General features: G+C 46.2%; 1 protein-coding gene across 2 annotated transcripts in view; it reads left to right on the top strand.

Annotated features, from left to right (window-relative positions):
• Positions 1 to 17,707, top strand: part of LOC143958143 (cholesterol 24-hydroxylase-like) — an 88,293-nt gene that overhangs the window by 36,369 nt on the left and 34,217 nt on the right. For both annotated transcript variants that reach the window (XM_077467608.1, XM_077467607.1), the window contains exons 5-6: positions 6,545 to 6,631; positions 13,954 to 14,092. In XM_077467608.1, the coding sequence (XP_077323734.1) occupies positions 6,545 to 6,631; positions 13,954 to 14,092 (226 nt within the window). The remainder of the gene's footprint in view (positions 1 to 6,544; positions 6,632 to 13,953; positions 14,093 to 17,707) is intronic.

Here is a 17,707-nt window from a genome sequence, read left to right as displayed (position 1 = left end):
TACAGCGCTGACAGCAGCTCCGTGACATACAGCGCTGACAGCAGCTCCGTGACATACAGCGCTGACAGCAGCTCCGTGACATACAGCACTGACAGCAGCTCCGTGACATACAGCGCTGACAGCAGCTCCGTGACATACAGCGCTGACAGCAGCACCGTGACATACAGCGCTGACAGCAGCTCCGTGACATACAGCGCTGACAGCAGCTCCGTGACATACAGCGCTGACAGCAGCTCCGTGACATACAGCGCTGACAGCAGCACCGTAAGCAGCCCCAGGAGGAAGTCAGCACAGCACAGGGATGGTGTGATCCCCTCATAATAAGAACCCCCAGGAGGAAGTCAGCACAGCACAGGGATGGTGGGAGCCCCTCATAATAAGAACCCCCAGGAGGAAGTCAGCACAGCACAGGGATGGTGGGAGCCCCTCATAATAAGAACACCCAGGAGGAAGTCAGCACAGCACAGGGATGGTGGGAACCCCTCATAATAAGCAGCCCCAGTAGAAATATGACACCGCTCAACCTCTTCAAAGAGGAGGGTAGGGGCATATAGTACGGTGTGCTTTTTTGGGTCAGGGAAGTGAGCCAAATGAATTAAGAAGGTCTGTGTGCTTGATTCCAAAAATTGTTTATAGACATATACATGGTCTACTGATCACATGTGTTGAATTCCTCCGAGATCCATGCCTCATTCATTTTTAGAAATGTGAGGTAGTTAACACTGTCGTGAGCTAGGCGAGTACGCTTATCGGTCACAATCCCCCCTGCTGCGCTGAACGTCCTTTCGGACAGGACACTGGATGAGGGGCAAGCCAACAGTTCGATTGCAAATTGGGCAAGCTCTGGCCAGAGGTCAAGCCTGCCCACCCAGTAGTCTAGGGGTTCATCACTCCTCAGAGCGTCCACATCGGCCGTTAACCCAATGTAGTCGGACACCTGACGGTCTAGGCGTTCCCTGATGCTGGATCCGGATGACACCTGTCGATGGGTCGGCTGAAAGAATGACCTCATATCCGAAGTCACCAACACATCTTCAAACCGGCCTCTTCTTGCAGGCGCTGTTGGATTGGTACCCGCAAATCCTTCTCTGGGAGTGGGAATTGCTCCTCTGCCAGCGCACGCAAAAGCAGAATGCAGCATTTCTCGAAGCAAGGCCTGGAAGTGCTGCATTCTGACAGCCCTCTGCGACGGCGGTAACATTTCCGCCATTTTGTGTTTGTACCGGGGATCTAAGTACGTTGCCACCCAGTACTGGTCCTTGACCCTCATGCTTTTTATACGGGGGTCCCTATTAAAACACTGGAGCATGAAGGCCCCCATTTGCACTCAAGCGGAAGGTATGTGGTGGTGGTGGTGTTGTTGGTGGTAGTGTCTTTGGGGGTGCACATAGCAGAGAGTGAAGAAGAGGGTGCAGATCGAGAGGATGAGGAGGGTGCAGAAGAATAAGGCTGAGTGAGCCACTCAACCAAGTCTGGTGCGTCCTTTAAAGTAATTGAACGCACCTTCTGCAACTTCCCACTTTGGCTCAAGGCTGTTGCTCCTGCCCTACCCCTACCACCCCTGCGGAAGGGCCTGCCTCTTCCTCTGCCTGTCATTTTTTAAATCACCCTGTGACAAAACTCTTAGTCCCTATACCGCTGAAGGACTGCTGCAGTATAGGGCAGCGGTCAGCAGTAGTGCACGTCAACCCTATGTATTGTGGACCGATAGCGGTCCTTACAGAACAGCAGACTGTACTGCACTCAGGCCTATGTACCGTAGCACCCTATACCAAGTTACCAGTCCTTATAAGAACTTTTGTGGACCAAGCAGGTTGTGTGTTAGTGATTAGCAGACTGTACGTCAGTCCCTATACCAATGAAGGACTGCTGCAGTATAGGGCAGCGGTCAGCAGTAGTGCACGGCAACCCTATGTATTGTGGACCGATAGCGGTCCTTACAGAACAGCAGACTGTAACGCACTCAGGCCTATGTACCGTAGCACCCTATACCAAGTTACCAGTCCTTATAAGAACTTTTGTGGACCAAGCAGGTTGTGTGTTAGTGATTAGCAGACTGTACGTCAGTCCCTATACCGCTGAAGGACTGCTGCAGTATAGGGCAGCGGTCAGCAGTAGTGCACGGCAACCCTATGTATTGTGGACCGATAGCGGTCCTTACAGAACAGCAGACTGTAACGCACTCAGGCCTATGTACCGTAGCACCCTATACCAAGTTACCAGTCCTTATAAGAACTTTTGTGGACCAAGCAGGTTGTGTGTTAGTGATTAGCAGACTGTACGTCAGTCCCTATACCAATGAAGGACTGCTGCAGTATAGGGCAGCGGTCAGCAGTAGTGCACGGCAACCCTATGTATTGTGGACCGATAGCGGTCCTTACAGAACAGCAGACTGTACTGCACTCAGGCCTATGTACCGTAGCACCCTATACCAAGTTACCAGTCCTTATAAGAACTTTTGTGGACCAAGCAGGTTGTGTGTTAGTGTTTAGCAGACTGTGCGTCAGTCCCTATACCGCTGAAGGACTGCTGCAGTATAGGGCAGCGGTCAGCAGTAGTGCACGGCAACCCTATGTATTGTGGACCGATAGCGGTCCTTACAGAACAGCAGACTGTAACGCACTCAGGCCTATGTACCGTAGCACCCTATACCAAGTTACCAGTCCTTATAAGAACTTTTGTGGACCAAGCAGGTTGTGTGTTAGTGATTAGCAGACTGTACGTCAGTCCCTATACCAATGAAGGACTGCTGCAGTATAGGGCAGCGGTCAGCAGTAGTGCACGGCAACCCTATGTATTGTGGACCGATAGCGGTCCTTACAGAACAGCAGACTGTAACGCACTCAGGCCTATGTACCGTAGCACCCTATACCAAGTTACCAGTCCTTATAAGAACTTTTGTGGACCAAGCAGGTTGTGTGTTAGTGATTAGCAGACTGTACGTCAGTCCCTATACCAATGAAGGACTGCTGCAGTATAGGGCAGCGGTCAGCAGTAGTGCACGGCAACCCTATGTATTGTGGACCGATAGCGGTCCTTACAGAACAGCAGACTGTAACGCACTCAGGCCTATGTACCGTAGCACCCTATACCAAGTTACCAGTCCTTATAAGAACTTTTGTGGACCAAGCAGGTTGTGTGTTAGTGATTAGCAGACTGTACGTCAGTCCCTATACCAATGAAGGACTGCTGCAGTATAGGGCAGCGGTCAGCAGTAGTGCACGGCAACCCTATGTATTGTGGACCGATAGCGGTCCTTACAGAACAGCAGACTGTACTGCACTCAGGCCTATGTACCGTAGCACCCTATACCAAGTTACCAGTCCTTATAAGAACTTTTGTGGACCAAGCAGGTTGTGTGTTAGTGATTAGCAGACTGTACGTCAGTCCCTATACCAATGAAGGACTGCTGCAGTATAGGGCAGCGGTCAGCAGTAGTGCACGGCAACCCTATGTATTGTGGACCGATAGCGGTCCTTACAGAACAGCAGACTGTAACGCACTCAGGCCTATGTACCGTAGCACCCTATACCAAGTTACCAGTCCTTATAAGAACTTTTGTGGACCAAGCAGGTTGTGTGTTAGTGATTAGCAGACTGTACGTCAGTCCCTATACCAATGAAGGACTGCTGCAGTATAGGGCAGCGGTCAGCAGTAGTGCACGGCAACCCTATGTATTGTGGACCGATAGCGGTCCTTACAGAACAGCAGACTGTAACGCACTCAGGCCTATGTACCGTAGCACCCTATACCAAGTTACCAGTCCTTATAAGAACTTTTGTGGACCAAGCAGGTTGTGTGTTAGTGATTAGCAGACTGTACGTCAGTCCCTATACCAATGAAGGACTGCTGCAGTATAGGGCAGCGGTCAGCAGTAGTGCACGGCAACCCTATGTATTGTGGACCGATAGCGGTCCTTACAGAACAGCAGACTGTAACGCACTCAGGCCTATGTACCGTAGCACCCTATACCAAGTTACCAGTCCTTATAAGAACTTTTGTGGACCAAGCAGGTTGTGTATTAGTGTTTAGCAGACTGTGCGTCAGTCCCTATACCGCTGAAGGACTGCTGCAGTATAGGGCAGCGGTCAGCAGTAGTGCACGGCAACCCTATGTATTGTGGACCGATAGCAGTCCTTACAGAACAGCAGACTGTACTGCACTCAGGCCTATGTACCGTAGCACCCTATACCAAGTTACCAGTCCTTATAAGAACTTTTGTGGACCAAGCAGGTTGTGTGTTAGTGTTTAGCAGACTGTGCGTCAGTCCCTATACCGCTGAAGGACTGCTGCAGTATAGGGCAGCGGTCAGCAGTAGTGCACGTCAACCCTATGTATTGTGGACCGATAGCGGTCCTTACAGAACAGCAGACTGTAACGCACTCAGGCCTATGTACCGTAGCACCCTATACCAAGTTACCAGTCCTTATAAGAACTTTTGTGGACCAAGCAGGTTGTGTATTAGTGTTTAGCAGACTGTGCGTCAGTCCCTATACCGCTGAAGGACTGCTGCAGTATAGGGCAGCGGTCAGCAGTAGTGCACGGCAACCCTATCTATTGTGGACCGATAGCGGTCCTTACAGAACAGCAGACTGTACCGCACCCAAGCCTATGTACCGTAGCACCCTAGACAGACCAAGTTACCAGTCCTTATAAGAACTTTTGTGGAACAAGTGAGTTGTGAATGATTAGCAGACTGCAGCAGAAGGGCAGCAGTCAAGTATAATATTCTTTCTATATTTGGAAGAAAGAATATTATACGTGTACAAGCCTATTACCGTACCACTGATACCAGTCCTGAAAAGAACCTTTGTGGAACTAATAGTAACAGCAAGTCTTTAAAATTATCCTCACTGCCTGACACACTGCTTCCTGCCTGTCCCTATACAAATTGGCAAAAAAGAGTAGGCTGGAACGATTAGCTGGAACAGCTCTTTTGTGGACCTGATAGTAACAGCTAATGATGATGATGATGATGATGATGAAGAAAGACTAATCTGGCTGAGCTGTCCCTAAAATAGCAGCATACAGCGCTCTGTCCCTTTATCTAAACTGACAAAAGAAACTCAGGCTGCTGACCTAACACCTATACCAGTCCTGAAAAGAACTTTTGTGTACCAAATAGCTAGCGTTTTCTCTGTCCCTACTCCACACAGGATCCTTTCCCTACAGTGACAGAAGAAAGAATGTAAAATGGCCACCGGATCGGGTGTATTTATAGGTTAGGGGGAATGTCCAAGTGTCCATGAGCTGTCATGTCTCAATTGGTTGTCCTGTAACACATGATAAACGTGTCACGAAAGGTTAAAGTTCTTGTATACATTAAACACGTAAGTCCGCCGGGGCGAACGACGGAAAAAGGCGTTCGAACCCGCGGACGGCGAAAGTCGGAAATTCGCCGCGAAACGACCGCCGGGCGAACCGTTCGGCCATCACTACTCAGGAACAAGTCTCTGCCACAGACGTTGTTGTAGAACATGTAGGAAACTAAAACTTGTAGAACACTCGTGTGATACCTGGTTCTCCCAGCCAGTTTGGCGATACCCACGAGACAGGATTCACTTAGGTAATTCAACCCTACCAGGCTCTTGTTAAGAAGCCAACCCGTACGTGGCCTTCTTCTGAAGAGTCCTCCCCTGGATAGCTACAAAGTTGCTGGGCCTCTTCACGACTGGAGACAGCACCGGACCACCTCAAAATCCCTTCTTCAGTTTCCCTGCCTCGGGCTGTATCCATACACATATAATAAATATCATACCAGCCCATATACCCACAGTTGATCCTGAGGAAGGCAAAAAACCCCAGCAGAGCATGATCCAATTTGCTAAAGCAGGGGAAAAATTCCTTCCTGATCCCCCGAGAGGCAATCGGATTTTCCCCGGATCATCTTTACCTATAAATGTCAGTACCCAGTTATATTCTGTACACTTAGGAAATAATCCAGGCCTTTCTTAAAGCAATCCACTGAGCTGGTCGCCAAAACCACCTCTGCAGGGAGTCTATTCCACATTTTCACAGCTCTTACTGTGAAGAAACCTTTCCGTATTTGGAGATGAAATCTCTTCTCCTCTAGACGTAAAGAGTGCCCCCTTGTCCTCTTTGTTGACTGTAAAGTGAATAACTCGACACCGAGTTCTCTATATGGACCCCTTATATATTTGTACATGTTGATCATATCCCCCCTTAATCTCCTCTTATCAAGAGTGAATAAATTAAATGCATTAAAAGATTGATTGATAAAAAAGTAACAAAAGTGGGTGGTACTCTGCTGTAAGTTGTCCTGCTGGCCACTGTGGCTTCTATGCTTGCACGGTATCCCTCCAGACATGCCCGGGCCACATGTTTAATTTTCGCGGGTCGCACGTCCCCCGCAGGTTGGACACCCCTGCCTTAAAGAAACCTAAACGGAGAAAACGATGCATATCCACATAGCCGGCCCCAACTAAAAATAACACAGATTGATTAATTTAGCTATGCAAAAGTTACATTAACACTTTTTTCTAGCTTTAACAAATTTTTTATTTTCTTACTTATCATACTCCAGGTTCTTGGGAAAAGGCTTGGTGACAGATCGGGATTATGATCACTGGCACAAACAAAGGCGAATTATGGATCCAGCGTTTAGTAGAACGTAAGCACAAACATTAACCAGACATTGAAGCTTAAAATAGACGCTGCTTTTAAAGCGAAGGCTGTGCAAACAACTAAATACACAGATGAAATGTTAGCGGAATTCCAGATATGAATATTTTATACATAGGTACGTTGTCCCGGCTTGTATCAATGTAACTATGTGTATACAATACCTGTCTGATGCCCCTGGGAGCTGGAAATCACTGATGTAGACACAACTACACCAGTGGTCTCCACCAACTTCCGAGTCCTGTGCTGAGCAACTGCCCTGCTGTACTGTGAACTACTGTGTACTGAATGAATGCAAAGCGTTCTCTGATTGGATGAGGTGGCAAAGTGGGTTGGTGATGTCATGCTCTCCACCTCGTCCAATCAGAGATCGCTTTGCATACTTTCAGAAAATGCAAAGCCAACTCTGAATGGCTCCTGTGCTGAGCTGCAGACCTCTTCTGTTCACAATGCAGCAGGCCAGGACCCTAAAGCAAGTGGAGAACACTGGAACAGCGATTTACAGGTTCCAGGGGAATTTCCCAGGTATGGCATATATATATATATATATATATATATATATATATATATATATATACACATACATACATACATACATACATACATATATATATATATATATATATATATATATATATATATATATATATATATATATATATATATATATATATATACACTGAGCAAAATTATAAACGCAACATTTTTGTGTTTGCCACTATTTATTATAAGCTGAACGGAAAGATCTACGACTTTTTCTATGTACACAAAAGGCCTATTTCTCTCAAATATTGTTCACAAATGTCTAAATCTGAGTTAGTGAGCACTTCTCCTTTGCCAAGATAATCCATCTACATCGCAGGCGTGGCATATCAAGATGCTGATTAGACAGCATGATTATTGCACAGGTGTACCTTAGGCTGGCCACAATAAAAGGCAACTCTAAAATGTGCAGTTTTACTGTATTGGGGGCAGGGCCGTCTTTAAGGCAGGGCAAAAGGCGCAGCTGCCCTGGGCCCTGTTATTGTTGTGGGGCCCAAAGCAGCTGCAACATACTTGCCAACTATCCCAGTTTACATTCCCTTATCCCTTGAGGTTTTAGTCCTGTGCTGTGTCCTGATATCTGAGTATGAAGTGCTGCTACTAATGCTGCCCAGCTCTGACCTATTGTTGTGTACAGAGGACTCACCTGCAGACCCTGTGTTTACATGTAAATAACCGGCATTCATATGTAAATACCAGTGACATGCATATGTAAATAGCTGAGGCCAATGGCATTGATATGTAAATAAGGCAGCATTCATATGTATATCATGCCCCCCCCCTGCAATGAGGAGATTATGTGCTGTAACCTATAGCAACCAGTGAGCAGTATTACTGTACAGTAATCTCTAGCAGCCAATCAACAAGCAGAAATCATGTGCTGTAACCTCTAGCAACTAATCAGTGAGCCTTAAGGGGTGCTGTAACCTCTAGCAACCAGTCAGTAAGCAGTAATGATATGCTGTAGCCTCTGGCAACCAATCGCAATCGCTGCCTGATCTGATACAGTAAACTGATTTTAAGTCTAGCTGCTATTTATTGTATGTCTCAGAGAAGGTGGAGAGTGAAATTGCATCGGGGGAGGGGGGCCCTAAGAAAATTTTTGCCCAGGGTCCAATCAATATTAAAGACGGCCCTGATTGGGGGTGGGGGGGTTTGAAAACCAATCAGTATCTGGTGTGACTACCATTTGCCTCACGCAGTGCAGCACATCTCCTTTGCATAGAGTTGATCAGGTTGTTGATTGCAGCCTGTAGAATGTTGGTCCTCTTCAATGGCTGTGGGAAGTTGCTGGATATTGGCAGGAACTGGAACACGCTGTCGTCTACGCCGGTTCGGAGCATCCCAAGCATGCTCAATGGGTGACATGTCCGGTGAGTATGCTGGCCATGCAAGAACTGGGGTGTTTTCAGCTTCCAGGAATTGTGTACAGATCCTTGCAACATGGGGCCATGCATTATCATGCTGCAACATGAGGTGATGGTCGTGGATGAACGGCACAACAATGGGCCTCGGGATCAGTTCGTCTGTATGCTAGTCCGATGGACAAAAACCAACGCTAGGGCAGCTATTAGCTACTGGCTATGAACTTCTTTTTGTAAAATCTTTTTTTATTGAGTTTTTTGGTGACATACAAAATTGCCCACGCAGGGGCCAAACATTTCCCACACAGGGGCAAACTTCCAAATGTGGCAACAGGCCACAAAAAGACACATTACATAACATATATTCTGCCTCTGATGCAGCAACCGACTGCAACAGGGCAAATCAACACAAACATAACCTTATCTATCTATACCCCACTGTGGGGAGAGGATATTGTAGGATAATTCGTGCTAAGGGTTAAAATGACCGGATAAGGTGTCATAGGAGCAGGAGGGTCAGCCTATAACCGTACTACATCTATAACGATGCACTATGGGTTATTCACTACATCCGTTGCTGTAGTGTTATCATCCAACCAGTAGTTCCACACCTTCTCAAATTTCTGTGGGCAACCCCTGCTCAAGTAGGTGGCCCTATAGAGGGGCAAGCTAGCATTCACCAGGTTTTTCCAGAATTTGATAGAGGGGGGAGACGATTGTTTCCAGGTCATGGTGATGGCCTTGCGTGCATAGTAGAGCAACAGGGATATGAGTGTTTTCCTAGCCCTGAGGATCGACATTTGCTCCACTAGCCCCACCAGACAATATTTGGGATCGTAAGGAATACTAACCTCAGTGGTCTTAACTATCACCAGGAGAACCTCTTTCCAAAAGCATACAATCGCTGGACAAGCCCAGAAAATGTGAATGAAGTCTCCCGGCTGATAGGAGCAGCGCCAGCATGCCGGGGAGTGCATCTGCGACATCTGGTGCAGTCTGTGGGGCGTGTAGTGGGCTCTGTGTACAATTTTGTATTGGACCAATTTGTCCCTGGCCGAAACCAAAGGGGAGAACGGAAAATCCCAGATCTCCCTCCAGTCATCATCATTCAGCCCCGGTATGTCCACCCAGGGCCGCTGATAGGGGGGGACCACCAGCCCTCCTGTACTGGGCCCTGCCCTGTAGGGGGGCCCAGAGGAAGAGGGGCGACTCCCACATTATAGGGACTATACTAATCCTGAGCTAGGGTCCCATGTAGTGTGCGTGGGAGGAAGCAGAAAGCGAATTATTTAAACACTTTTGGGAGTAATCTGCAGTCGTATGTCCAGACTATTACATACAGTACATTACACAAGTCCCAGTCTCTTCTAATACGCCGGCCGGGACTTGTGTAATGTAATTGTCTGGACATACGGCTGCAGATTACTCCCGAAAGTGTTTAAATACTTTGCTTTCTGCTTCCGGCTGTCCAACTTCGTGCCCAGGTGGAAGGAGCAGAGGTTTTAGAGGAGCTCAGCTTCTGGCCGATCCCCACGCTTCCAGATCCAGAGGATCCAAGCCCCCCACCCCAGGAGAAGCACTGCATGTAGACCCCAGATAAAAGAAGCCAGCAGGACCAGGTACTTGTGAAGTCGAGGGATGTTAGGTAGAGACTGGGCCCGGGCTCTAAGCATAAAGTTGACCATACTGCATACTGCTCTCCCACATATCTAAAATATTGTGGGTATTCACCGTGCCCAGAGTGAAAGTCTTTTCCCTGCTGTACTTTCTATTGCGTTAATATACAGTATTAATGCTGCCACAGTAACCACATGGCTGGAGTTACACATCTTAGGGGCATAATTGCTGTGTATTAGTGAATGCTTGTGTTGGCCACTGAAGAGTCATCCACAGTGGATCACTTTTCAGTGGGTTTTTGCTAGGTGGTGGGGAAGCAATAATTTGCCTCCTGATTTAATCCATTAAAACCTGTACCTGGCTGCAACTACATTCATTGTACACAGTTGCAAGTGGTCCCCTTTAATGGTATGCGTCATTTTGGGATATCAAATGCCACACGGGAGATAGCATTTGTATACCCCTATTTTAGGGTTGCCACTTTTTCTTCAAGCCAAACCTGAACACTTTAGTGGTGCACAGCAAAAAAATGTTTTGGGGGATTCTGTAAAGGATTGCAAAAGACCTAGGACACCTTTGGGCGCTCCAAGGAGAATAGTAATGTGGCTTGCATAGTGCCCCCTCACCCTCACTGTTCTGCGCTGCATTACTGCCTTAATATTGTGTCCAGGTTTCAAGTGGACTGAAACCCAGACACATGATTCAAAACCCGAACTGTCCAGGTGAATCCTGGACAGGTGGCAACCCTACCCTATTTGCTACCTTTGCCTGTTACCCCCTCCTGACCCCTGCACTCTGTATGCTACATACCCCAGATCCTCTGTATTCTATGTATTACCCAATCCTGACCCCTGAACTAATCAATACCCACTCCTGCCCCTTTATTCTGTACAGGCATACCCCACTTTTAAGTACACAATGGGGTTTATTTACTAAAGCTGGAAAGTGAAAAATAAGGCTCACTTCTGCATAGAAACCAATGAGTTTCTAACCTCGGCTTGTTCAATTAAGCTTTGGTAATAATTGGTTTCTATGCAGAAGTGAGCCTGATTTTGCACTTTCCAGCTTTAGTAAATAAACCCCATTGTGTACTTCAAAGTGGGGTATGCCTGTATGTTACATATTCCAAACCCCCTGCATTATATGCATTACCCACTCCTGACCCCTGAACTAATCAATACCCACTCCTGAACCCTTTATTCTGTATGTTACATATTCCAACCCCCTGCATTATATGCATTACTCACTCCTGACCCCTAAAACATGAACATTACCCACTTCTTCTGATTCTTGCATATGTATATTAAACCCTGCATTTCTCCATTGTACACAATCCACTGGTTAGAGGGAGGGGTGCTTAGGTTCAGGCTTATGTGGGGGGCCCCGCCAGGTAGACTGTACGGGGCCCCATGATTTTTAACAGCGGCCCTGTGTCCACCACCCATTTCCTGCAGAGGGAGGACAGCTCGGGGACGGCCGCAACCAGTAGGGACCCGTAAATCTGAGACATGGGTTTCTCCAGGCTATGAACTTCTTTATTCTAGTCCGCTCGTACGTCATCACGTTCAAATCCATCGGACTTTGGTGTGCTTGTGTGTGGCCAAGTTCGTTTGTTCGGAAAGTCAGTTGGAACTTCGCCGAAATTCCGTCGCAAAGACCGTCGGACCTAGCCCGTCGAAAAGTCCGGTTGTCTGTACGTGGCATTAGAGATCTTGCGCTCCTCCACCTTCCGTTTGAAGATGCCCCACAGATGCTCAATAGGGTTTAGGTCTGATGATTTTGAACACCTGAAAGGACTTTTGTTAGTGGATGACATAATATTGTTTATTTAAATCACTATGCAACCAATGTGACACTGCGCTGTCCCAAATTAGCAGCTAACACACTAAAACGTGGATATTTTTAGCACAAATATGGTAAATGCAATATATAAAGTGCAGCGCTAAATAATACTGTATAAATCTGTGAATCAAAATATACGTGAAAAAACAAGGAGAAAAGGAAAAAAAGAGGAAAGAAATATATATAGGTTCTCTCCTACACCATTATATGCAACTAAACAGGTGCACACAATTTACATAATACATAACCAAATGAATGAATATAGGTGAAAATCAATATAAAAAGTCCATTGTGTATAAAGTGAAGTCCCAAAATATAAAGGGAAAAGATTTAAAAAAAAAAATGTTTTATATATATATAAAAAACCATCCAAAAGTGCTTCTTCCAATGGCGTCACCCAAGTGTTGAATGAAGAATGAAAAAATAAGCCTTCGCGCCACTATGGGATAAGTGTGACTAAAGAGAATATAAGTCTAAACAACTGATAAATAAATAGAAATGGATACAATATAAATAAAAAATATATATATGAAACTTACAAATGAGGCCGCGTACACACGGGCGGACTGTTCGCCCAACTTTGTCCGCTGAACAGTGTTTGGGCGGACAGTCCGCTCGTGTGTGGGCTTTCAGCGGACAGTTTCAGCGGACAGTTTGACGAACAAGGTTTTACGGAATTTCCGAAAAACTGTCCGCTGAAACCTTGTTTCAGCGAACAGTCCGCTCGTGTGTAGGCTTGTTCGTCAAACTAAGTTCCGCGCATGCTCAGAAAGGATTTACACGCCGAAAGTTATAATGCAGTGTATAGGACGTCGTATTTTTCGTCCCGTCGTACGTGCCGTTCACGTCATCGCGCACGGTTTCAGCAAACTGTTCGTCCGTCGTGTGTGGCTATGTCCGTCCATGCTAATTTTGAGCGGACTGTTTGCCGAAACTGTTGGACGGACAAAGTTGGGCGAACAGTCCGCGCGTGTGTACGCGGCCTAAGTGATCAAAAAGCGCACGTGCTAATATATAGTGCAAAAAATGCAGCAAGACGAAATAGTGAAAACAAAACTATCAGATGAAAAATAACGGAAAAAGAGTCCTGCGCAAATCGTGCCAATACTATATAATAATCAAAAACTCAAAAATAGGCTAAGTGCAAAATTCAACGTGTAAGAATGTGGTTAAAATAAATAGTCCATAAAAGCACAAAATAGGTAAAAATAAGTGGAAGGAAGACCAATGATGCAAATTCCAATAATCTGAGCTCCCAGAACCCTCACCTTTAAAATAGAGTAAACAAGCTGATCGAAAGAACCACAGGAGTCTCTCATTTCATTCTCAATATCCAGCCATCAAGGAAATCCAGATGAGGGATGTAGTTATTAAATTCCGCCACTAGAGGGCCATTCTTAGCATATATACTTACACTGTAGATCCTTAAAATGTATTCAGTAGTGTATGGCTCAAAACAAGAGGGGAAGGGGGAGGAGAGAGAGAGAGGAGGCTCCAATAGTGTAGTATTTAAAGTATGCAGATCGATTTATTAAAAAACCAAAGACTCTCACATTTAAAACAGGATAAAATAGCACAGCAAGGAAGATAAAGATGGTGGTGTGGCGTCTTCCGCCAGTCTTACTCTACTTCCGGTACGTCCTACGGCCACTCCCTACGCGTTACGTCATACCACGTGACTTCTTCATGATGAAGTGACGTGGTCACTGTTCACTTTATAATTAGTTTGATTTACCAGAGTAGTTAGCACTTTTGGTAAGACCTTATAGGTATTTTATCAATGTATAATGAGACGATTTTTAAGTTTCTATTCTACACAAACTAGCTATAAAAGGGTAGCATTGCTCTGCACTGTTATAATAGAAGTATACAAGGAGACAGATTTTGGTGTCTTGGTCACTGTACGGTAACCTATATAATTAGTGCCTTTATTACCTGTATGCAGATACCTGACTGGATTGATGTCCCCTTTCAATGAGAAAGCTGAAGACTTGATGCAGAGACTTTCAGAAAAGGCCGACGGAAAAAGTGAGGTTGGAATGCTTAACATGTTCTGCAGAGTCACTCTGGATGTCATTTCAAAGGTACTTAGAAAGAACAGAATTAGGTTTTCTGTTACTAATAACGTTGCCCAAAAGTAGCAAATGGCTTCTTCCAATCTGAACACCCCATACTTGGACTTTTAATTCGATTTCCATAGTTCCATAGTGAGTAAGGTTGAATAAAGACACCAGTCCATCCTGAGTAAGTGTCTACAATTGTCCCTATACATTGTACACTCACATCAGTCCCTACCCTCAAGGAGCCCACGATCCAAGGTGCCCATTCATATACTAGGGCCAATTTTTGGACAGAAGCCAATTAACCTACCTGCATGTCTTTGAATTGTGGGAGGAAACCGGAGTACCTGGAGGAAACCCATGCAGGCACAGGGAGAACATGCAAACTCCAGGCAGGTAGTGTGGTGGTTGGGATTTGAGCCAGCGACCCTTCTTACTGCTAGGTGAGAGTGCAGCACTCTCACCTAGCAGTAAGAAGGGTCGCTGGTTCAAATCCCAACCACGACACTACCTGCCTGGAGTTTGCATGTTCTCCCTGTGCCTGCGTGGGTTTCCTCCAATATAAATATATATATATATATATATATATATATATATATATATATATATATATAATTAAATTTGTCTCAGCATCTAAAATATCCAGACATTCGTCATTTGAGCGGAACTCTCAGATCACACATAAGACAACGGATGCAGCCATTATTTTTTTTTATTTTTTTACTAGTAATGGCGGCAATCAGCGATTTTTATTGTGACTGTGACATTATGGTGGACACATCGGACATTTTTGACACATTTTTGGGACCATTGTCATTTATACAGCAATCAGTGCTATTTAAATGCCCTGATTCATGTGTAAATGACACTGGCAGTGAAGGAGTTAACCACTAGGGGGCAGTGTAGGTGTTATGTGTGACATTATGTGTTTTTTTTTTATTGTAGGGGGGCGTGGCCTGGCATGTGACTTCACTGATCGTCCTTTCCTATAAAAGGGAACAGACGATCGGTGACAGCCACAGTAGGAAGCACGAGGAGAGGTTTGTTTACACAGACCTCTCCTCGTTCTTCAGCTCTGTGACCCGATCGCGGGACACCAGCGGCGATCAGGTTTGCTGGTCCCGCAGCCACGGTCACGGAGCTTAGGACCGGGTCGGGAGCGCGCCGGCGGCAGCACGCTCCCAACCCACGGCTGGGTACTTTAAGAATCACGTACAGGTACGTGATTGTGCCCAGCCGTGGCATTCTGCCGACGTATATTGGTGTGAGGCAGTCCTTAAGCAGTTAAAGGTACAAAAAGCGGGACTTTAAAGATGCCAATTAACTAGTCAGTTTGTTTAAAAAATTATGAATTTTATTAAATAACAATATCTTTAAAAAGAGTTACTTACAAAGAGTAGTCAAATATATACATTTCATACACCATTGCAGACACTTGTGCTCAACATGTTTTGCTCAAGAGAGCTTCCTCGGGAGACCTATAGTGCTGCATAAAGTTGATACGGATGCTTTAAAATCAAATCTTGAATCGGTTGAATCTGACAATTCTTCTAGATCCTAGGTCAAGGCAGCACGTTGCAACCATAGGGAGAAGGAAATGTTTAAAAAAAATTGTTGCAATTACAAATGTTTAGGTATTTTCATGCTTATTTCTCACATAGACATGGATAGATGTGCGCCACTGTACTCCAAGTGTATAACGGCGCTATCAAAAACACATTGCATACGGACATTGGCAAAAAAATAAAAACATTTTCCACTTTATTTTTTTCTTACATATGGTCATGCGCTTTACTGATGTTCCTGGGACACACCAGGAGACCTGCACAGCTCAATGGCTGCTGAAGACCTCCAGTGTGTCTCTGTACCAAATTAAAGCGGAGGTCCACCCTAAAGTGGAACTTCCGCTCAACGGAACCCCCCCCCCCTCGGCCGCCACAATTGGCACCTTTCAGGGGGGAGGGGGTGCAGATACCTGTACAGTACAGGTATTTGCACCCACTTCCGGCATAAATATCGGCAGAATCTGCGGATATTTACGCCACTTCCTGCATAAACACACGGATCCCAGGGACAGCGGGGACCATCCTTATTGCGCATCGTGACTCGCGCATGCGCAGTAGGGAACCGGGAAGTGAAGTCGCAAGGCTCCACTTCCTGATTCCCATACTCAAGATGGCGGCGGCAGCACCCGAGAGACGATCGAGAGATCCTTATTTTAAAAGTCAGCAGCTGCAGTATTTGTAGCCGCTGACTTTTAAAAAACTAAAAAAAAAAAAAACGGCCGAACTCCCGCTTTAACCACTTCAATACCAGGCACTTAAACACCTTCCTGCCCAGACCAATTTTGAGCTTTCAGCGCTGTCGCACTTTGAATGACATTTGCACGGTCATGCTAAACTGTACCCAAATGAAATTTTTATCATTTTTTACCTACAAATAGAGCTTTCTTTTGGTGGTATTTGATCACCTCTACGTTTTTTATTTTTTGCGCTACAAATAAAAAAATACCGAAAATTTTGAAAAAAAAAATGTTTTTTTTTGTTTCAGTTTCAAAACTTTGTAAATAAGTACGTTTTCTCCTTCACTGATGGGCACTGATGGGGCTACACTGATGGGCACTGATGAGGCAGCACTGATGGGCACCAATGTGGCACCAATGAAGTGGCACTGATGAGGTGGCTTTGATGGACACTGATATGTGGCACTGATAGGCGGCACTGATAGGCGGCACGGATGGGCGACACGGATGGGCGACACGGATGGGCGACACGGACGGACACTGATAGGTGGCACAAATTGGCACTGATGGCTGGCACGGATTGGCATGGATGGGCGGCACAGATGGGCGGCACAGATGGGCATGGATAGGCGGCACAGATGGGCATGGGTGGGCACTGATAGGCGGCACAGGTGGGCACTCATAGGAGGCACAGGTGGGCACTCATAGGAGGCACAGGTGGGCACTCATAGGCGGCACAGGTGGGCACTCATAGGCGGCATTGGTGTTATACTATAGTAATGGATGCCAATCAATGCCAAACAATAATGCATGCCAATCAGTGATGCCCATTGTGGGCACTGATTGGCATCCATTATGGGCACTGATTGGCATCCATTGTGCTGACTGGCATCCCTGGTGGTCTAGGGAGGATTACCTTTTCCCTGGTGGCGTCCCTGGTGGTCCAGTGTGGGCATCCTCGGGGGGGCTGTGCGGTTAATAGATCAGCACAGGCCCCCCCTGTCAGAGGAGCAGCCGATCGCTCTCCTCTACTCGCGTCTGACAGACGCGAGTGAGGGAAAGCCGATCACCGGCTCTTCCCATTTACACTGTGATCAGCCGTGATTGGACACGTATGATCACGTGGTAAAGATTCTCCGTCTGAGACTCTTTACCGAGATCGTAGTTGCCGGGTGTCAGACTGACACACTGCAACAACGATCGCCGCGATGCGCGCCCCCGGGGGCGCGCAGCGGATCATAATCCTGCTCACGTCATATGACGTCCGGTCAGGATTATGAAACCACTTTGCAGCCGTCAATTGCCTATAGGGTGGGCGGCAAGTGGTTAAGCAAGCAAAACAAAAGTAGCAACAAATCCAATTCATTTCTAGCTAGCACTTTAAAATATGGTGCACA

Source organism: Lithobates pipiens, unplaced genomic scaffold (genome assembly GCF_037356315.1).
Source record: "Lithobates pipiens isolate NorthernLeopardFrog02 unplaced genomic scaffold, aLitPip1_a1.2 Scaffold_57, whole genome shotgun sequence".
In the NCBI taxonomy this organism is placed as follows: domain Eukaryota; kingdom Metazoa; phylum Chordata; class Amphibia; order Anura; family Ranidae; genus Lithobates; species Lithobates pipiens.
Note: the sequence above shows the minus strand (reverse complement) of the source record. Positions and strands in the feature narration are given on the sequence as shown.